The sequence below is a fragment of the Lissotriton helveticus genome, chromosome 1_1 (assembly GCF_964261635.1).
Source record: "Lissotriton helveticus chromosome 1_1, aLisHel1.1, whole genome shotgun sequence".
Classification (NCBI taxonomy): domain Eukaryota; kingdom Metazoa; phylum Chordata; class Amphibia; order Caudata; family Salamandridae; genus Lissotriton; species Lissotriton helveticus.
In genome coordinates this window covers 1,832,851,713-1,832,874,487 of record NC_136057.1, presented here as the reverse complement: position 1 = coordinate 1,832,874,487, position 22,775 = coordinate 1,832,851,713, and the positions used below count along the sequence as shown (strand labels likewise).

The following is a 22,775-nucleotide window of genomic DNA, read 5'->3' as shown; positions in this document are numbered from 1 at the left end:
ACCTGAGGGGTGAGGAGGACCAGCGGGCTTAGATTCAGAGCGCCTGCGGAGGCAGGCTGCATTGCAGCACGCGCATCTTGAGAGCAGCCAGCACAGTGACTCCTAAGCAATCGAAAATATCTGGAGTTTGTCCCCTAAGCACTGAGAGTGCTAGTGAGGATATGCTACTGCTGGACTGGAGAGGCAGGCAAGTCGAACTTGGAAGTAAATTGGGGCTTAGCGACCTAATACACAGCAAGAGGTGAACTGGCGGGAGGCAAGGCCTAGGGCCTACTGTTGAACCTGGTCCTGCGGAGCAAACGTAACCTGTTCTGTGATTCCACTCACAGCAATTAAGAAAAGTCGCCCTAGTAGAGTCTCCCTACTGCCCAACAATCAGCCGATTGTGATGACACATCCCACCTCTCGGTGGAGCAGGCCGTCATTTCCACACAAGATGAGTTAAGATGGACAAGACACAACCCAAACTTCAATTTGACTCGCGTAAAATCTCCAAGCCGATATGACTTCTGTGGAGACGGGATCAGAGACTAATGATCCTCCTACAGACCGCGAATTGAAGCAGATCCTCACAGCTATGCAGCGTAGTTTGACTAAGGTCGATGGTAAAATAGATGCTCTCTCATTCCACATGGAGAGAATGACTTAGCAGCTGGACAAACATACAGAGAGACTCGACACGGTGGAAAAGAGAGTGTCTGATGCTGAAGATGTGTTAACAGCAGAGTCAACGGCACACAAAAAGATGAAAAAAAGGTATTGCAGATCCTGCAGATCAAGGCAGAGGATTTGGAGGCTCTCTCCCAGAGGAATGACATATGCGCCCCTAAGTAAAGACCATGTTCATATGAAGTCTCCATGTGTGGCACAGACGTCTATAAAGAACTACTTCTTTAAGTATCATCAAATACAGTCAGATAAAGATATTCACAAAGAAAACCATAAAAGAAAGTTCTCTGAGAGGGACGAACCTAGCGGGGGGTTTAGTGAGTGCACATTATCCTCTCCCCTGTCCTCCCCATTGTGTAAAAAAGAAAAAGAAAGTTGCCCTGTTAAAGATCTGACCAAAACTAAGCTGCCCGAAAAAGTGGATGTTGTATTGGTTAAGCAGGACACGAAGATTCTAGTCGCAGAGGTTGTGACAGAAAAAGCACTGACACCCACACTCGCACCTTCAACCTCATCCCATCCCTCAATTTTAGCAGGGCGGTTACAAGCTCAGGCGCAAATTCATGTCTGTGCCTCTACAGCGCAGGTGGAGCCTCGGCCGGCTAATGATTCTCAAATGGCCAGTCGAGAGTTGAGTTTTGAGGGGGTGAATGTAGGGTGTCATTTGTCTCCGCTGAAGGCACTGATTGAAAATAAATATGAAAGTGTGCTTGATAATACGTATGTACAAGGAGCTGAAGCTGGAGATGGAGTTGATGTTGGAATCCCTGCTCTTAAAGATGGATCCAGCGAATCCATTCTAGTTACAGAGTATTTACAGCCTGTCCCAAATAGTTGTTTAATTAAAGATGGCAATGTCAGCTTGATTAATCTGGATCAATCAAGCATAGAAATGGAGAATAGCTTTAATAGCCTCACTATTAATAAATCATTGTTGGATCAAGATGTTGGTAGCTCTGAGAAGAATATTAGTACAATCGATCAATGTAGCTCAGACCTTAAAGAGAATATACCGTCATCATCTAAAGTTGAGGCCAATCAAAAAAAGGGTGAGGTTAGCAGAGAGCAGGGTTTATGGGACTGTTTAATACATACCATGGGTTCAATTACTAATGCGCTGAATTTCCACTCAGACAAATTGGATGTTCAGGTGGATATATTAAACACTCTAGCAAACCACGTGGCGGGTATTGACACAAAACTCTTGCATTTAACCAATCTCATTATGAAAGTTCAAGCAGATAAGGATACTTCATATATAACCTGCACATGCGCACAGTTGATTGATAAGATCTCGAATCTGCCTTCAGTAGTTAGTTCCATGGTGCAAGAAGTAAAATCGTTGTCGGGTAGAAATGGGCAAGGCAGGGATGAAATGACTGCACCTTCTAATATTCTAGACAGACTGAGTGATGATGTTACACCTCAATCTGTGAAAGATGTTAGCAATACACAAGCTCAAACTGAAGTCCATCATTTAGTTTCTTTAGAAGACAGCTTGGCAATAGAAGGGGGGAGCTGTGATGTCTCTGGTGGAATCAATGACTCAAGTAATCTGGAAAAAGCATGTTCGAAACAAAGCAAAGAAACAAGGGTTCCACCAAAACTGACAAATCTGTCAAAAAGGGCTAGGAAAAGGCTAAGGAAAACTCACAATAAAAAAGCATATGAACTACAAACGCTTAGTAAAAAAGTGAGTCTAGATCCTAACCCATTGAAAGTAAAGGGATCTGAAATAAATTCATACTTTCCGATCTTTGGCCCAAATAAAAAAATCAGGACTAATTGTAAATGTAAACCAATTATTGGAGTGTTGTACAAAAAAAACCAGGGGAGGTAGAGGGCACATCCGGTTCAGTCCACATAGGGGATGCACCAATAATAATAAAGGAAAAAGTATCCGATAAAATGATAAGTGTAAGGGCAGAAGTCCATAATTTGAAATTTGGCCAAATTAAGAATCCAGCTAAGTCTAACAGTCATTTAACAAGCCTGAGTAATGATCGAGGTATTGAATTAAGACGTAAATCAAGTAATGAACTAGAGGTTGACCAAGGAGCTCAAAACAACATTGTTAATCAGATACTAGCAAATCACACTGCCCAGCAATGTGATAATAGAATTATTCAAGAGGCCCATTTAGGGACACAAGAGCGATTAATCAAGGAAGTCGAAGAAGGTAATTTGCCGACGGAAAGAGATGGGTCGCCAGTTATGGAAAATATATGCCCCCCTGTTATTATGAAGAAAGAGAATAGCGAGTATTTAAATCTGTCGCCCAAAACAAGGAAAGTAGCCTTCAGCCCCCAATATATATCCAGAGGCCCGCACGATATTTGAAACCGTGGTAATATTTTGAAATTACTACGTGTTATTTCAGATCTTAAAGATGTGGTAACTACGGATCTGGATTCAGTGGAATTTAAGGAAGAAGATGCACACTCCGATAAGGAGATAACAATTACAACTTAGCTAAACAGGGACATTGCAGACAAAATAATGGCGATTGTTAGTGTATTTGAGAAATGGGGTATTAAAGTTTGGAGACCACAAGAATCTTGTTATCCAATGGTGTTGATTCCAAATGAGCCCCATGATATAATGCAGCAAAAAAGTGATGAGAATAAAATATGTATGGCTAGTCAAAAACGAGATGATAAAAAAACAGCCAGAATAGAACAGGTTAGAGTTTTAAAAAATGCATCAGGCGCAACTAAGGAATTAAACATAGCATACGGCATTAAGATAAGGAGTAGCCAATCTGGTTTGCGGACCTGTGAAGCATTGAAGAAAGTCCCAGAGTTACAAGACGATTGGAGCTGGCTCCCAGGAATATTAATTAAGCAAAATCATGAAAAGAAGGATTGATGTAGTTCAAATCCTCTGACTCTATGTTCCTGGAACACCAATGGCTTAAAATCGCTAATTGAAGACCAAGGGGTAATGGATTTCCTGAAAGCGTCCAGTATAATTATGTTGCAGGAAACCGGGTCGATGTCTAATGAACCCCTTATCGGCTATATTGAATACTGTAATAATGCAACACATGAAGCCAACTCAGGTCGCCCACGTGGGGGTCTTTCTATATACATTTCTACAAATATTAAAGCATCTCATTTTGAAATTGACCTCCATGTTAAATGGCTCCAGTGTGTTAAACTAATAGCCAGTCACTCAATTATCTTAGTAAATGTGTATTTAAGTTGTAAAAAGAAAGTTAGATCTTCTCAAATAACCCTGCTTTGGGGAATGGTAAAAACTTTATATTATGAGCATTTGGATTCAGTATTTATTATTTCAGGTGATTTTAATATGCACTTTGATCCTTTTAATGGGCGGACTCTTGACTTAAAACGGTTAGCTCAATGGACAGAATATGAGTTCAAAAAATACAACCTAAAGATTCTGCATGATTCTGATAATATTCCTACATTTAACAAAGCTGAATGTTCCTCTGTAATAGACTATAGTATACTGTCTGAGAAATTATATAATTTAGTAAAAAATTACGAGATTGTCCCAAGGATCGAAAGCGATCACAATCCACAAGTGATTCTCTTTGACATTGATCCAGAGTATCTGCCAGAAACTAGGACTATGATAAAAGCTCCAACAGCCTTTAATCTTAAAAGGTTAATTTGGAATGGAAAAACTGAGGATAAAATCTTGGGCGTTCTTGGCTGTTTAATTCAGGATACGCACTCTGCTTATGCTGAAGGGCAGTCTATGGTTGAGCTTTGGTCTCATTTGTGTGATAAATTAGTAGCTAAATGTGCTAGAGATGAGCCCTGTAAGGGTATAACAATAAATCCCAGGAGACCAGGATGGTATTCTTTCCACTTAGTTTATCAAAAAAGAAAACTTAATAAAGAAATAAGATTACTTCACAGGAATAATAACAGGCTACCGCGTCTCAATATATTATGTAAAATTAGAGAGTTAAAACAGAGATACAAGAAGGAAATATGGATAGCAAAACAAGGCTATTATGAATCAACTTGGGCAAAAGTCCATCATGCATGTAAATCCAAAGACCTTCGGTTATTCTGGAGCATCATTAATGATATTGAGAATGGTAATAATAGAGGTAGCAGTGCTAATGTTGATGAAGTGAGTTGGGTGAGCTTTTTTAATGAAAAAATTGATACAGAATATTTAGAAAATGATATAGTAATAAAAGATTAGTTGACATGCAAAAAGTAAAAGATAATTGGAGTGGGGGCTGCATCTCTCCTCCTCATTGTAGAGTAGATGTGGAACCCTGGTCGCTCAATAAAGTAAAAAAGGCGATAAAAAGGATCAAATCCAACGGAGCACCGGGTCCAAACGGTATCCTGAATGCAATATTTAAGGCAGAATTGAGTAATTGGCCTGAGTTATTAATGCTTTTATTTAATGAAATTCTTAAATCAGGTCTTCTTCCGTTATCCTGGCACGGGAGTATTATACAGCCGATTTACAAATGTGGCCCGCAGGATAATCCGGCTAATTACCGTTTAATAACACTCACTGACGTAGAGGCAAAAATATTTGCTAGTTGCTTGCTGGAAGAGTTAGAGACTTGGGCCTCACAGGAGGAGCTGATTCCTAAATTTCAAACAGGATTTAGAAGGGGCGAATCAACCCATACGAATTTGATTTTATTAACGTTATTAGGTGAGAGAGCCAAAAGTAGGAAGCAAAGATTATATGTTTGTTTTATTGATTTAAAAGCCGCTTTCGATTCTGTACCACGAAATAGTCTTTGGAGGTAGCTACAGAATTGGGGTATTCCAGAGTCCCTATTAAAAATGATTATACTGCTATACTCCAACACCTGGGTGCAAATCAAAATAGGCGATGGTAAACACATGACCCAACGTTTAGCTACAAATGTGGGACTAAAACAGGGGTGTGTTTTGGCTCCTTGCCTTTTTAATCTTTTTATGGCTGATTTACCAGCCCATTTTAAAAATATAAATTCACATTCGCCTTTTATTCACGGCCAGGAAATCAAATATATGCAATATGCAGATGATACGATTTTACTGAGCCAAACAGAAATAGGATTAAAAAGGTTAATTAACTCTTTCAATGGTTATGTTACACAAAACGGTCTGACAATTAATATAAAAAAGACAAAGATAATGACTATGGGAAAAGGGAAGCCTAGGATTAAAGGGTGGAATATTAACGATATGATAATCGAAAATGTGAAATTATACAAATACCTTGGACTCACGTTTGACGATGGTTTGATTTTTAGACAGCATTTTAACAGTCTTGAAGCTAGGGGTTGCTCACTTGCATTTGCTTTTAGAAAATTAAGAGACAAACTATTATGCCCCAATTACGACCATCTGATAAAGGTGATGCGAGCAAAATTAATGCCATCTTTGGAATATTGCTCATTCATCTTTAGGGGCAAAGACGCTAAACTGCTCGACGATATAGAGATTAGAATATATAAAACTGTTTTTAAAATCCCCAAATATATTAGTCGAGCAAACATAAGACTGGAATTTGGTTTGAAAAAACAATCTCTGGCGCGTCAATCTACATTCTTGAAGTCTCTTTTAACATTAGTCCGTTCAGAGGAAGGCTCACTGGCAAAGTTATGCTGGCTTAAAATCTCAGAAGGGGAATATTCAAAAAATTGGCAGCTGTATTTTAATGAATGCATAAGTAATTTTGACTGCTCTAATTTGGCTGATGAATTGAGGAGCAGGACAGTTTTTAAAAAAGAAATTAATCAAATGGCCGCATTATTAACGACTATAGCGGACAAGGAGGAATTAAGAAAAATAAGTCATTTCTGGAGAGTTGCTAACTCTTTCGGTAGGCTGTCACCTCAATCTTACTTGTCTTATCATTTAAAACCTAGGCTTAAGAATACATTTATGTATTTAAGACTGGGAAGATATCCGACAAAGGATGGTATACCAAAATGGGAAAATCAATGGGCATCGAGCATTTGCAGGCTTTGTAGTCAAAGGGAGGAAACACTAACACACATCGTAACCTTATGTCCAGCTTTGGCAGAGGCTCGGAAGTTGATCTTAAAACCAATTTTTAATGACCTAGGAATTAGAACATGCAGGCAAGCAATTATTACCTGTCTGAGTGGGGCCAATATAAAACTTACTTACCACTTTGTTAAGTTCATTATTATTGTTGAGAAGAAACTCAAAGACGAAGAACAAGTAAATAACTGTTTATCGTGATACAAAGTAAAAAAAGAAACTTATTTTAGGAATTGTTTAAATCAAAATGTATGCCAGTTGAAGGGTCTATTAGTATAATTTACTATAGTTATGCACATTGCACTTTACTATAGCTAGCAAATGGAAAACAGCAAAAAATGTATTATACTAGTATTTCCTACTGCTAACACTGTCACTTTAAGTTAAATGCTGCTATAGCAGTGATTGCTGCTAATATATTGTACTCTAGTTAATACCTGTATTTTAATCAGTGTGTAAACGTTTAAACATTATTATGGAATTTACTGTATTAATGCAATTTTAGATGATCATTTTAATATGATTATACCTTTGTGCATAGTATATGTTTGTTTATGTAGGTTGCTTTTATCTATTCTTGTTTGTAATGATTTTAATTAATCAACAAATAAATAAATACTTACTTACTTACTGACATATGCATTGTGGGAGTAGCCGAAACAACCTACACAGAAAATATGGAGCAATATGTGGAACGACTACTGACTATGGTGCTGGGGAGAGCAACCTTCTCTGAGACTTTTGTGGTGGAGCGACCCCATCATTCCCTGGCACCCAAATCTATCCCTGGGCGAGCCACCATCCAATTAAAGCCAGATTTCTAAATTACAGAGATGCAGCGTTATGCATGGTGCGTGACCTCAAAACACTGCAGTATGAGGGAACAAGCGTGTCATTCTATCCTGATTTTACACAGCAGGTACAAGAGGAGCGTCAGCTGTTTATGCCAGTCAAGAGGAAACTTTGTGACCTTCAACTCGAGTACAGCATCTTGAACCCGGCGAAGCTGCGTGTCATGTCAGAGGGAAAGGTGCACTACTTCACTGACCCACAACAGACGTCTCACTTCCTCAAACAAAGGGAAGAAAGCAACAATAGAAGGAGATCCTCGTGCAATGTCTCTGGACAGGATGAGGAGGCTTAGGATGCAGAGGAACATTTATATCAAGTAGGGAGATCAGGAACTACAGAAGCCTCGAAGCAATTGGGAGGCTGGACTTTTCAACTACTGGACTTCATGTAGGTTACACCTAAGATGTGAGCCAAAGGAGACTGGGACACCTCCTTTTTTCCCCCTATCTTTAAGTTCAGACATCTACTAGCGATGGCTAGACTTTTAGTCTAGACATGTCACATCAAGTGGATGCAGTAACTGTGACTCAGGTAAGACCTTTACGATTGCACTGCTGCAGGCTCAGTCACTACTTTGGATAATGTGTGTTCATACAATCACAACTCAGCAGTGGCCCCTCTGAGTGCCGGTCCAACATTGATGGCCCCAAGGATGTTGGGTTGATAGCGGAATTATGAGATGGGCCTGGAGGGGTCAAAGATTCTCCATGTTACTTGTTCCTGTCTCCGCTCTGTGAACTGGGCATAATCTTTTCCTTGCACAACTTAACAATGGGTGTATTCAGAGTCTCGTCACTTCTATTTACTGGATGGGAAGGCTTGGTCTGTAATGAGTCTAGACAGCCGGTAATATTCACCCCTATGTGTGCACCACCAAAATGTAATTTGTAGTTTACATGTATTGTTTCTAGTCTGGGGATTGCAGGGGAGGACTGGGGAGGGCCTTGTTTTAGCTATGTATAGTTGCATAGCTGGAGGGTCACAGAGTGGGTGGGACAAGGGTTTAACGTTTGACAGCATGGGGGGGGGGGGAACACCTCCACAAGCAAAGCATGACCGAAAGCCAATTCTAAGAAAGAACCGACGAGGGGAGTTGACCAGGTAGAGTTGGACCCGCTCAATAGGCAGAACTTGTGATTTATTACCTGGAATGCACAGGGTCTGAACGATCATCGAAAAATTTTGAAAGTCCTTGCATATCTCAAAAGAAAGATGAGATATTGCAAGACGACGACTGCAAGGTCATTCTCATGCAGCAGGGTTTTCCACACATTCACAAGTCTTAATATGGGCATATAGAAGATCAAGGTTAAGACTGATGCAACCCAGAGTGTAGATTTGTGATTGCCACCTGCCGGCAAGATGATTTTAGGTCGGTGATGGTGGGGTTATATGGTCCCAATCATGATGATCCTCAGATCTACCATTCCTTGAGCGCCCGCTTGTTACAGTGGGGGGACCTTCCACAACTCTGGGGGGGTGAGAAGACTTCAAATGTGTATTAGATCGATCGCATAATCGCTCAAAGGGACCCCCTCCTCGTCCATCCGCTGCTGCTAGCGCAGGGTTAGTGGACATCTGGAGACACAGCATCCCAGGGGATGGAGGATACACCCATTACTCATCAGTACATGATATCCACACCCGCATGGATTACTGGTTGATATCTAGGAGCTTGATATTCCACGTGAATGAGTGTAAGCAACTCCCTCATACTTATTCAGACCACTCGCCAGTCATGTTGGATTTAGAACTCCGAGCCCCACGGGTTGCAGCATTTACTTGCCACTTCCCCCTAATCACTGTCAGAACCGGTGTTCAAGTCAGAATTAGCACAAGCGATAAAGGAATACTTCACCATAAACGTTGGGTCAGTCAACAACGTTGTCATAGTCTGGGAAGCATTCAAAGTATATATAAGAGGCATTGCACTTGCCAAGCATGCTGGGGTACTCAGATCCTTACAGGGCAGACTGACACACTTAGATAAAAAGATAGTAGAATTGGAACTCAGCCATAAGAGAAGTGGGGACACTAGTGTGCCGGGTGAGATCAAAAGTAAGATAGTGGAATACCATGAAACAGCAGATGCTGAAGTTAAACACCTGGGCAAATATGCTGTTGCAAAGACATATTGGGAGGGAGAACGACTGGGAGCCTCCCTTGCGATGCCAGCGCGGACCAGAAGGGAAACAGAGGTGAGTATAGGTATCCGAGACAAAGGAGACAAGGGGGAGCAATTGCTATATGCCACCACTCACATTGCGGACAGGTTCCGCAGATACTATGCTGACCTATACTGTTCACAGGTCATGCCTGATGAAGAGGTTCTCAAAGACTACCTAGAGCACATTGCGATGATGGGGCTCTCAGTGGAATTTAGGGACCACCTTATGGCACCCAGCTGAGGTTCGCACTGCCCTTGCTAGTATGCCGTCTGATAAAGCACCAGGCACAGATGCATTGACGGTAGCCTTTTACAAGGCTTATCGAGACCTTCTCATCCCGCACTTAGTCACAATCTATGAGGAAATGGCTGCGGCCCCTGAGGATTGCTACTCTTATAGGCCATTATCCATATTAAACGGAGACACTAAAATATATGCTAAAGTTTTGGCCAACAGTCTGGCACCTCTGCTTCCGGGGTGGTGCGACCAGAAAAGGCCGGCTTCGTCCCAGGGTGGAGCTTGTCATATAACCTTCGTACCTTATTTGGTGTCATGTAGTGAGTGGATCTGACGGTGAAAGCAGCAGCAGCAGTGTTCTTGGATGCACAAAAAGTGTTCGAATCGGTGGAGTGGCCATTTATGCGGGCTGTACTTCATCGGATCGAGGTGGGCGGCATCTTCTTATGGCTAATAGAGACACTAAGCAAGTGGCATGGATTAGAGTGGGGAATAAGTGACATTCCATATAGTAATTAAGGCACAGATGCCCACTATTGCCCCTGCTGTACGCACTGGTGGCGGAGCCCTTGGCAGGTGCTCTCCGAGAGTACCATGGGCATAGGGGATCACGTTTCCCATGTTATAACCTGATAGTGTAAGCATATTCAAATGACACGCTGTTAAATTTCTGGAACCCGGAGAGCAACCTCTCACCTATACTACGCGAAGTGACGAGCTTTGAATAGCTCTCCGGCCTAAAGATCTACGGGGACAAATCTATAATCTTTCACTCACTCCCGCAATGATAACCAAAGCATTTGAATACCCTCTGCGCTGGACAACAGATTCTGTGGGGTTCTTAGAGGTACAAATCCACACAGACCCAGAGCAGGTGTTTCGAAATAATTTTAGGTAAAGCAATACATAAACTGGTAGACAACATTGAGCGCTAGATCAAACTCCCATTGTCCCTAATGGGGAGGATAGCCCTTATGAAAATGGTAGTTCTCACTATATTTCAGTTTTTATTTTGTCACATCCCAATACTCCTGCCAAAGTCATTATTTGCAGAGTTGAGTCACATTACAGTACGACATGGGGGGTCCAAACGCCTCAAATTATATTACAGGGTGGCACAATGTACTGCTGCGTATCACTGGCTTCATGGCCCAAAGGATTTACCACACTTATACATTGAAAGAGACGCTGCACACTCTCTTACACTCACACAGATACTGTTTCGTAATCCGTCCAGGTGCCACAGCGCTTTTGACTCTCTCAATCCAGGGACTCACGCCTGGCGACAGTTACTGGAGCAGCGGCTGGTGCCTTATTCTATTACCCACATGCTCCAATTGAATGATGTTATTGGTTCCCACCAAGTCGAGGGAAGCGGTGGCGGCGGCGGCGCTGAAGGTACTGGGGGTGACTCTGCTGGGGGAGTTATTCCATGATGGGGAGATTAAGGCGCGGAAAGCATATCAAGATAGAGCACAAGCTCAGAAGCCCTTTACCAGCTTTCAATATTTCAGAACACATCATGCACTGCTGGGATTTCTGGGGGAAGATATGTTAGAGCCCTCTCCCCTTCCTGCGTTGACATCACTGATCCAGACTACCAACCTCACCGGGCTGGTTTTGAAGATTTACTCGCTGGCACAGGAAGTGGGCAGGCCGGGTGTAATGCGTGCTAGGCAGGAGTGGCAGACGGACCTAGGTAGAACCATCGACGATAAGGACTGGAAGTACTGCTGTCTAAATCAACATAGCTAAACGGATGACATTGACTCATACACTTCAAATACGTTAATCGGGTATATTACACTCCAGAACTTCTCCATAAGTATGGACAGCAGGACACTGCAGAGTGCTCTAGATGTAGGACAGATGTGACCAATTTTCTGCAGGTAGCATGGATATGTGGAGAGGTAGCCGAGTTCTGGAGAGCAGTATTACGCAACCTGAGCAAGATCACTGGTTCTACACTGACAGCCGACCCTATGTTAGAACAACTGGGATTAGATATATGTATAGACAAAGCAATTAGACCCCTGGTGGCTATTGGGTTATTACTGGCAAGAAGCCGGATTGCAATGCATTGGGTCATGGGCCCAGACTCCACCCTAGCTGAATGGCATGTAGATATACTCTACTGTAACACTCAGTCGGATGTATACAGCAAGCTACTCCCTCCTCTGAGTCTTCCTAGGAACCGCTGGGGCTTGTAACAAGCTTATCTTGTGGGCAAGGAGACGGGCGAGACTGGGGGGAATGAACCCAGACATTGAATAGTGTCAATGAACCCATGCGGGCAGAGGTGTTCCCCCATAATTTGCTACAGTAGGGGAGTTTCACGAGCGATGACGTGAACACAGGGTAGTCTGACATATTATAAGAAATAGGTCATGAGAAAGCGGCTGGGAGCTGTTGCCTGGGACAGAATTAATGTAGCGGAGGCACAACTGTCTACGTAAAATGCAAACAATGTCATTGCCATTGCTTATTGTAGGTTGGCAGAGTTATCACACCCCGTGAGGGGATCACTTGTATACAGCATATAGTCATGCATCATTTGTATGATATGTGTGTTATTGTGTTTTGACAATAAAAATATATATTTTTTAATTAAAAAACACTCTTGCTAATCTCTAAAACAGAATATCTAGAAATCTGCTGCAAGGGTGGGGGCAGAAGGTATAAACTGAGCTGGTATTTGATGTCTTACTGCTTTATGATTCGTCGTCCAGTGTCATGGATAGCCCCGCTCCCTGAGACGATTGACTTATGACCTAATATCTTAAATCTCAAGATTATTCTAGCAATCATATTCTGTAAACACTGTAGTCTATCAAGGACTTGATCTGGCATGTCATAATGAATCCTTTTTCCATAATCCAGACAAAAGTCAGTAAAAGCATAGACAGCAGCAACTAGGCAGACTCTGTCTTTATGTCATAGGAGAAACCAACACCACGTTTGCCTGAGTACATAGTGACAGATGAACTCATTGGGCTAGAACATAAGTTTGTAATCTAAATCTTGGTTATATTGAGATTTAAAAAGCAGCAGAAATACCGAGCTTGTGTCAGTTAACGGGTCCTATCTGGATTTCCCTAAACTCCAGACCAGCTGGATATCATAGAATTCAAAAAATATTTTACACCAAAGATATGAAGAAGTTTGGTTAATGGTTTTAAATAAAAGTTCAAGAGGAAGAAGCGTTGCCTGATATCTGAAGAAAACCCAATTTCAGTCTTGAAGACCTGCGGAAGTAATAGTCGGCAGTGGTGGATGGTTTTTGAAAGATCCTACAGGATCAGGGTTATCACCACATCTATCTCCATCCTAAGATTGTGTACAGAAGATAAGACCACTGATTCCATGCTGATAGCAGAATGAGGTACTACCTGAAAAGGATCAAAAACTTTAGGTACCTCAACAAAACATTGGAGTGCTGTAACAGTGCAATGGTATCTCTCATCCACAGGAAAAATAGAAAAGATGTGGCCTAATGGCTAGAGGAGTTGACCTCAAAGCTGGGGAGCTGGGTTTGAGTCTCGGCAGGGATGCCCGACATCCTGTGATTCTAGGCAAATCACTTATTTTCCCCGTGCCTAACAAAATGAAGCTGTCCGTCTGTAACGTAACTGGTGCTCATGTAAAGCGCTCTGATACCGGATACCTTTGAGTCGAGTTTGTGCTATATAAAACTACCCCCCCCCAAAAATGAGATGAATTCGCCATGACCAAAACATTTTCTTTAATTCGGGCAACAGTACTTTAAAGTTATCTGAGACCAGTCCTGACATTGTTAAGAAGTCTAAAGGAGGATCTATGCAAAAACAACAGTTGATGGACAGAATGCAGAACAATGTCATACATTCACCCCAGTACAGAGATCTGGGCCTAAATCCATCGTTTTTTTGCTCACCACACCACCCCAATTCAGACATGGCCATATGCAAATCAGCCTTGACCCTGTGCCTCATGGGAACAGTTCAGCCCGAACTGCCAAGCCATGTCTTCCTTGGACCGGAATCAAGCATCCTAGGACCGGTTTCTGGCTATCAGCCGTCTTCAGCCAGGATAGCTTGACTCCAATGGTGTGGAGAGCACGGGACTCACGTCTGAGCATACCCGTCCCACTCGGGGTGACAAATGCAAAAACAACCTAAGCACATCATTTTAAGCCTGATTTAGTTTGGCAGATGGGATACTCTGTCACAAATTTGACCGATATCCAGTCCGCCGTAGTACAAGAGCATTATATTCAATGGTATTTATAATACAGTGGATGGGATATCCATCACGTTTGTGATGGAGCATCCCATCTGCCAAACTCTAAATTAGGCCATTTGTCTTTCAAAGTTTTTGCAGGGCGTAGGTCATGATGCAACACCCCGATAGTTGCTGGAATTTCTGCAAAATTAGCATCTGGAAAAATCCTACATTGGGAAAAGGAGAACAGGCAAGGATGTGTATTACCAACAAGGACAGATCTTGCTAATTTGCGTACTATAAATTTTAGGGACATTTGGCATGAAGCAATTACATAGAACACCGATGTCTGTAAACCGAGTGAATCCACGGTACTTAAGTTTGTGTCTTGCTCGAGAATAATGGTGAAACCATCTCTCCCTTTTCATGGTTGGGCGTGGCTTCTGATTTATGTTGGACAAGCCCATTCTATGGCAGAATTTTTGGAATGCACAACAGATCAGTGGTTTAGTCTTAAATCATGTTCTAAATTTGTTATAAGGTTTTAGCTGCTGGCCAAGCATTAACAAGAACAGTATTCTGGCAGTGTGGTGGTGAATAGCCACTCTTGTAAAATTGAACGAATAGTCTTCAGAGAGAGAGAGGACAATAAAGATTTTCAGCCGTAAGGGCAAAGATCGAAACGTTATATACTTTATAATCACTTGCAGTGAACACAACCAAATAGTCACCCGGGCTTGTCTCCAAACAAGGAGATCAAGGATCAATGTGCCTGGTAGTGTGCGTCATCCTGATACAGAAGAATAGATGGGCTTGCTCTTTGAGAAAATCCACAGTCATGATGTGGACGTGCGGCATTGGTATTAATAATACTACTACAGTTCTTCACTGCCCACTTAACCATCTGCAGGCCAATATGTTTGAAATAAACTTTGCCAAGTGTTGCACAACTCACTCAGGAGCAAACAGGGCCACCTATCAAATCCAACTTCAACACCAAGTAAATGCATATTGGCAAAGTAGTAAAGGTGGAATCTCAAAGTGTCCACCAGCGTCAAAGTGTCCACCAGCGGCTGGTCAATAATAGTTAACTGGCAAATTAGGAAGCACTTATTTGACACACTGCCACAGTACTAAAAACAGCATCCGCACAAGATAAACACCTATGTGACAAGCAATTATCAATTTAGTTTGAATTACAATTGTGTCTTCTTCCTAAATGGTGGTTAACAAAGTAGTACATGTGATCACACAGCACAAGCAGGAGATATATATACAGAGAATGAATGCAGAATGGCATTGCAAAAAGGTGAAATTTCTCAAATTGACTAAACATTTGTCTGGTAAGCAACACTTAACACTGGGTGTAGCTTAAAATGTTAGCTGTCAGGCAAATCAACTTTGCCTTATAAATGGTATCCTAATGCTGAATGGTCATCCAAAGCATCCCGCATCATCATTCTCATGAACCGTTGTGGTCTTTTGTCTCCAGCTAATGAACAGAGGAAGCTGACAGGCAGAAGGCATAGCAATCTGACTTGCAAGGATCCCAATGCCACACCACTTCCTGAAGAAATGTGTTTCCAGGCATCAATTACTGTAGTCTGTAAGGATCTGGGACTGGCAGTCCACCATCAAAAATTAAAGCCTCAGGACATACTACAGCTATAATAGAAAGCCTTTATGAGGTAAGATAGAACCTTTTAGTCTCATCTACAAACAATTGGTAATGTATTGGACAACTTCCACAAAGTTTCCATATTTAAAAGGACACAATATTCAGTCGTGTAAATTGCGAGCATTTCTTTGTGAATAATCCTACCAGATAACCTGGGCTCTATATCTATTTTATTTATTTATTTGCAGAGTTTTATATAGCGCTAGCTAGACCCGGATGTATCGGAGCGCTTTACATTAGGATCCATGACTTACAAAATTAAATCAGTTACAGGAGCAAAGTCTAGACATAGGAAAAAACAGTGTTGCACAATAACAGAAGTAGCTATAGCATATAAAGAAAACGTACACATGTCCAATGGGGTATAGAAAGGAAAGGGGAAAAGGAAAAAGGGGGAGGAAAGAAAATCGGGGCAGGTAGAACCGGTAAGAAGGGAAATACTTAAAGGGAACCAGAAAACACTCAGAAAAGTAAAAGAAACCGTCTGGGGGATCAGTAATCATAACATACAGCGTCCCAGTGACTGAAAAGAAAAGAGGGGAGAGGGAGACGGGGGGGGGGGGCAAATCGGAGTAAAGGTTTGTCAGGTGACCAAAGGGTGTAGTTCTGCAGCATGTGAAATTTTTGGATCAACGGAGAGATCTCTTAGGCTTTTAGACCTCTGGCAAAAATGTCTCCATTTCTCTCTCTCCAAAAAGTGAGAGGGTCGCTTTGGGATTCCATGACCCTCATTCATGAACAACTGCAATACTGTTCGGTAATGTTGGAAAACCACTTGTGCAGATGTGGAATGTTTACCTTCCCAGGAATATTGCTTGGACAAACATAGGCAGTTGCTACACTCTTAGGTTTTTAGAAAATTCACAGCTGCCCTGGCTCTTCTTTCAGCTGTTGCCCGCCTCCCAAAACCTTGATCATTCTAGCCCCATCATTCTGGAAAAAATGGAAATTTGGAAGCAATAAATAAGAGGAGAGGTGGATAAGGAGTTGGGTGCAGGTGTTTTATTGAACTGCCATACGAATGCCAGATTGCAACTAGAGGCCACCAATCTGCTCTTTTGATCGGGTGGAAGGACCACTAAAAATCAAAATGTCATCTTACACTAGACTTAGGAGTGGGTGAGGATTTAGAAAATAATAAGGAGGTGACGAGGAAGTAACAAGAGGGAGAGGTGGCTATGGAGGATCAGTAATTAACCCATATGAGCTGCAACATTTAGCGATAAGTTATATATATTATTATTAGCAAAACCCAAGATTATTTAAGCAGAACCCAAAACATAATAGGCATCAGGCTGAAATAGTTTAATTAATCCCATATATATTTAAGACATGCATATGTCAGCATCCCGGCATTAGATGGAATCAATAAGGATGGTATTTTATTTTCTGGCACAGAAATTGTGATGGGTTTTAAACTGGCAGATGGATAGTAATGGGCATGAACTCTTGGAAGATTATGTACAATTTGTCATGGCAAAATATTTTTAATTTATCTGATTTCCACTGCAGCATAATGTTTCAGGTTGGCACACTCAAATATATGTTCTTGCTTGGACCCAGGATTTTGTTTCAGGTGCACAATTGTCTTTTTTACTTTCAAGGCTGCCTGCACATCCTACAACTTTTTGCCAATATATTCATTAGGTTGTTATGTAAAAAGTTTTTTTTTAGATTTTTGCAAAGCTTTCTTGGACAGAGATCGACATAAATACCCTGTAGACATTCAGAAGCTAACTGGAACATAAGATTTGTATAAATCTATTCTGCTAGACCTGATTTTGTATCTGAGCATAAACAGTCCAGAGACCGTTATGCTCAGTATTCATTGTGTCTGCAAGTAAGGCCTATTTCGATATTCTGTAGGACGACCTGTGCTTTAAAGCCGTGAGATCCAGTGTGACAGGTCAAGGAATTAATTCATCCACAAAAAATATAAAATACCAATACCTCTACTTAATCAACTGGGAAAGTGCCTGTGTCCTATAGGAGCAAAATCAAATATACATGAGGAAAAAGTCTCACCCAAATTATAGTAGCATGCTTCATCATTGACTTGACCATTCCACCCTGGTAGGATAGTATCACCACGGAGGTCTCAACCTCAAAAGGATGGAGTTCTGAATAACTAATTCTGTATATGCGTGGGATCCAGTGTTCATTGTTAAAATTGTCTCTGCGTAACCCAAAGGAGTTTCCTTTATTTAAAGGGTTCATAAGGCAGGTAAAAACATAATTTGGATGAAGATTTTAGAGAATAGGTTTCATTCATCCTTTCTAGTATAATTGTGCTAACATGTTTCGCCCCCTTACGTAGCCCCAGAAGTAGTCTTGGCCCTTCATCATGGCAAAAAGCATTCCTACAAATCATACTCTGTCTTTGTACATGCAAAAATTTAAAAATAAGTCTTACTTACTTTTAATGTACCAAAGAGACATATCAACCCCATGAGCACCTACTGTAAACAGACTTTCACATGTACCATTGGAAAGATTTTGGATTTTGCAATTTTGCTCCCTACATTATTATTTCTGGTCATAACAATGTGTTCTAAATACATCTTTTAAGCAATCTGTCCACAGCTCTTTTAAGAGGAGGTCTTCCTTTGGATTTTGTCATTTTTAGTAGTTGAGTGTTTGTGCCTGTTGTCAATTAATATTTCTATATTCTGTTAACTTGCAGCAATCTCAAGTTTATTTCCAACTTTATTTTTTAGATTGTGTGAAAACGCACAGTATGCCCAGGTCAATGTTAGTGAAATGCCAATTCCCATTGTCTCATACGGTTGGTTGGGGGTTTAAAAAGCATATGTTCTAACTTCTGATGATGTCTTCCATTGACAGAGGGTAGATTCAAAGACTGTGGCAACACGGGAAAAAACACTGGCAAGTCAGTGAAACAGTGCCCCTGGAGACCAGAATTAGTAAAGTCGGTCCACAAGTGTTGTACCCAAAGATCCAAGCCTTGATACTGCATAATGTCCGTTCCATTTTATCTCACAATTTAAAAACTTGCCGTTAGAAATGGAGGTCTCTCATTGGCAGAGGTAGGTAATTTTGTCCAAATAGGGACCCTTGCTTCTAGTCAGGGTAAGGGGAATACACTCTAAAATAACCCCTGCTCACCCCTTTGGTAGCTTGGCACGAGTAGACAGGCTTATCTTAGGGGCAGTGTGTAAAGCATTTATGAACATATACAGTAATATAGTGAAAACATTACAAATGGACACCACACCATTTTAGAAAAATAAGTAATCTTTATCTAAACCAAAACAAGAGCAAGCAACAAAAATCCACAATAAAGTAATAAAAATATGACTTTCAGATGGTAGAAATAGTTCAGTTCAAAGCAAATAGAAGATGCAACACTTTTCTCACAAAGTACCTGGGATGTGTCAAGCAAACAAACAAAACGGGCCGCAGGGAAGGTGATGTGTCGATTACTTGCTCCAGGGGAGGTGATGCGCCAGGGCAGGTGTTGCGCCTGTTCCTTACTGGAGAGGACTTGATGTGTTGTTATACGTCGGTTTTTTACTGCTTCTCCCAACGATGCGACAAATTTGGCTCCTCGATGCGATGCGACGATCCGGAACCATGCGTGAACTCTTGCAGCCGCACAGCAGGCCCTGCGTCGAAATCGGTGGATTGGTCTCGGACTTCGGTGCACTCAATGGGGCGTGCAGCGATTTCTTGAGCCGCAGCAGGCGCTGCGACTGTTTCTTCAGCGATGCGTCAGAAACAGGTGCGAATGCGTCTCGCTTCTCGAAGTTATGTAACTTTTCGAGCTGCCAGCGGAAAAACAGTCTCTTGAGGCCTAAAACAACAGCAGGCACCTCTTTGCAGATCAGAACTCCCAGCAAGGAAGTTAAGGGAGCTGGTGGTGAAGTATTTGTGTTCCTGAGACTTCAGAACAGGAGGCAAGCTCAATTCAAGCTCTTGGAGATCTTCTTCAAGCAGGGGACACAGCAAACAGCAAAGTCCTTTTGTCCTTACCTTGGCAGCAAGTAGCCACTGCAGGTCAACCCCAGGCAGCAAACAGCACAGGGGCAGTACTCCTCCTCAGCTTCTAGGGCTCTTCTCCTTGGCAAAGGTTCCTCTTGATTCCCAGAAATGATCTAAAGTTCTGGGCCCCCAATATTTATACCACAAAATCCTTTTTTCTCTGATGGCAGAGAAGCCCTGTACTTGGTCAAAACCAGTCCTGTCCTCCTTGGTGCAGCTTCCTGGCAGGAGGTGGAGACAGCATTGTGAAAGGCAGACCGTGCCCAGTCAGGTGAAAGGAAATCTCCTCCCCCTACTCTAAATGCAGCCCAGGTCTATTCGGCCTAGCCTTACCTCATCAGACTCTCTGGGGCCACTGCTCCTTCCCAGCCTCTGTCAGTCCAAAGCCAGACATGCAATACACAAACCTAGCAGAGGCACACTGGAAGGCTAAGCAAGAAAATGCATACTTTCTGAAAGTGGTATTTTCAGACACAGAATGTAAAAATCACCCTCACTAAAAAGATGCATTTTAACATTCTGAGTTCCTGAAACCTGTCCCACAAACAAGAAAACCCATTAGTTATTTCAAAACGCCAACTCCCCCTCCAGAGGTCAGCGCTAGCTGCGTCTGCAATGGTCACACCACCCTAAAGCCAGCCCTGGCTGAGATGAATTCAAGCATTTTATCCGTCACTTTGTTTTGTGATGCATCACTTTGCCACACAACAGTCCTTTAAAGCCAGACCTACTGGCATGCCAGTGTTTTTTTTGTTATTCACCAATACAAACTGGCAAATAACATTTTGTAGATTTGCGCATGAGTGGTACGCACACCTACAATATGACATGCCCACCGTCATAGCACAGCAAGCCATGCTGCACAGCTTTGGGGAGGGTGTACAGCAAGGATAAAACCCCTGGGAAAGCCAATAGGTCCCAAAGGCGAAACCTAATGGCTTTTCCAATGCTTGTTTTTACAGTACTTGTTAACTAAATTGTGCCTAATCCAAAGCCCCCAATATTTTCATATAATGGGGAACAAGCAGAAGTAGATTGCGAAACATTTTCTTTACATTGTTGACATTAGGTGGTCACTGGGCTGTATCCGTGGTGGATACTGTTGTTAACCACTGGTGTGTCAGCTTTTACGACTAGTTCATTCCATCTGTATGACAGTTATTCATTTTGTTACCTTGTCTCTCCAAACGTGCCAACAGCGAGCAGTCGAGCTTGGTAAATGGGTCGGAACTCAGAAGTACTATGACACAAAAATCAGGTCAGTAACTGTAGGAGTTATATCTTTAAAAGGGTCTAATTTAGAAAATTGGCTTATAGAATCTAACCCCACAACTTTACTCTATCACTCACTGCTCTCCACCCTCCCCTTCGCACATACAGAGTGTCGATATGTGTCCTGCAAAGTGATCCGGATCTGTAGGGTTGATTTTATAAGGCGATAAATTGGACTACAAGTCCCAGACTACACAGCAAAAACATCATCTAGGTAAATTACCCTCGCATGGTCATGGAAAACCTGAGAAACTGTACATAAGTGGAATCCATATTTTTAACATGTTGCTTTAAACAAGTTTAATTTAAACGTTAGACTCCGTGACGTATCTTACAGCTAAGGCTACAATTACCCCTTTCGGAGGGTGGAAACGTTGGGCGGTGTAGTCAAGGTCTGGCTGAGCTATAGGGCATCAGGCAGTGCGCAGCGGGCTCCTCTGACATAGTGTGTGAGCCGCTTTTTTGTTTGAGCAATTTGAGGGCCGGTTTTATGGACGGGGGCTGTTTTTCTGTCGATTTCCCCAATAGTGCCACAAACGTTGCCTGCGGCAAACGCATGGATGCAGACAGTCTCCAATATATATCGCAAAATACCAATACAGTGTGCCTAAAAGTTCCTAACTGGCCTGTTTATAAATGTGGCCAGCTTGTTTTTTGCTATCTTGTGCGCGCACAGGCCGGGGAAGTCGCTTTTATTTTGGCGCCCGGGTCTATTTTATTCCCCAGTCCTACTTTGTGTTGTGCGCGTTTTAAAGCCTGGTTGGGCACCTCCCCTTCGCCCTTCCCAGAGCCCCTCCCCCTCACCCCAGTTTACCTTATCGAAGGACCCGGGTAGGTTACGAAAATCCACCTGCAGCGTGTTCCCGACGAAGGGCCAGGACGGAGGGCCGGGTGGGTAGGAACTCCCGCCTTTCCTGCGCTTCATGAAGTCTACTAAAAGGATGAAGGTGACGAAGAAAAGGAACAGAGAGGGGGCGTGAAAGCAGGAGGCCAGCAGGCTCTTGAGGGCTGCCAGCAGCTCCATTATTTCCAGACTCCGCTGCTCCACTCTTCCGGGCTCCGCGGCGCTTTCAGCTTCTCTGTTTCACAAGTCCCTGCCGTGCCCTGTATGAACTCGTAGCTCCGCCCTTCACCTTTGCCCCATCCTCTGCTGCTTTCCGCATTGCTCTTGTTATCTCTACAATTCTCACCTTTTAGTTCCTTACTTTGTCTTCTCCACTTCTCTCTGATACGGGTTTGTTTAGTGGGACCTTTTCTTATTCTTACAGTCTTTCTGTTGTGCATAGGGTGACCAACTGGCATGGGTGCAAATTCAGGACGGTGAGTGTAAAAATTCAGGACAAAGGGTCAAAATTCAGGACAGGGGGTCAACATTCTGGACAAAAGGTGTGTTTTACAGACACATTGGAGGAGGTCCCACAATAGTATATAAGTAAGTAGATAGACAACCACTTAAGTACAAGCCAAAATAAGTTTATATTAGGTTGAGACAATGGTGCGCTTCACGGTTTTTCAGTATGAACGCAGCTTTGAGCAACTGTGCAGGTTGTTTTGTGGTATTTCATATGATAATAATATATTTGTATGGTTACTTCACTGGGTTGTCCAGTCTGATATTTTGTTTACAATTCATGGTTCTGATTAGGCATGTTTGGTGAGAGAAATGGTCGGGAAGATCTGCTCTGATAGACTTTG

General features: G+C 42.2%; 1 protein-coding gene across 1 annotated transcript in view; it reads right to left on the bottom strand.

The window, feature by feature from the left end:
- Window positions 1-22,231, bottom strand: part of LOC144753495 (cytochrome P450 2D15-like) — a 482,639-nt gene extending 460,408 nt beyond the window's left edge. The window contains 1 exon segment of the mRNA XM_078641166.1: window positions 21,895-22,231. Within this exon segment, the coding sequence (XP_078497292.1) occupies window positions 21,895-22,104 (210 nt within the window). The 5' untranslated portion in view covers window positions 22,105-22,231.
- Between the last annotated feature and the right edge of the window lie 544 nt (window positions 22,232-22,775).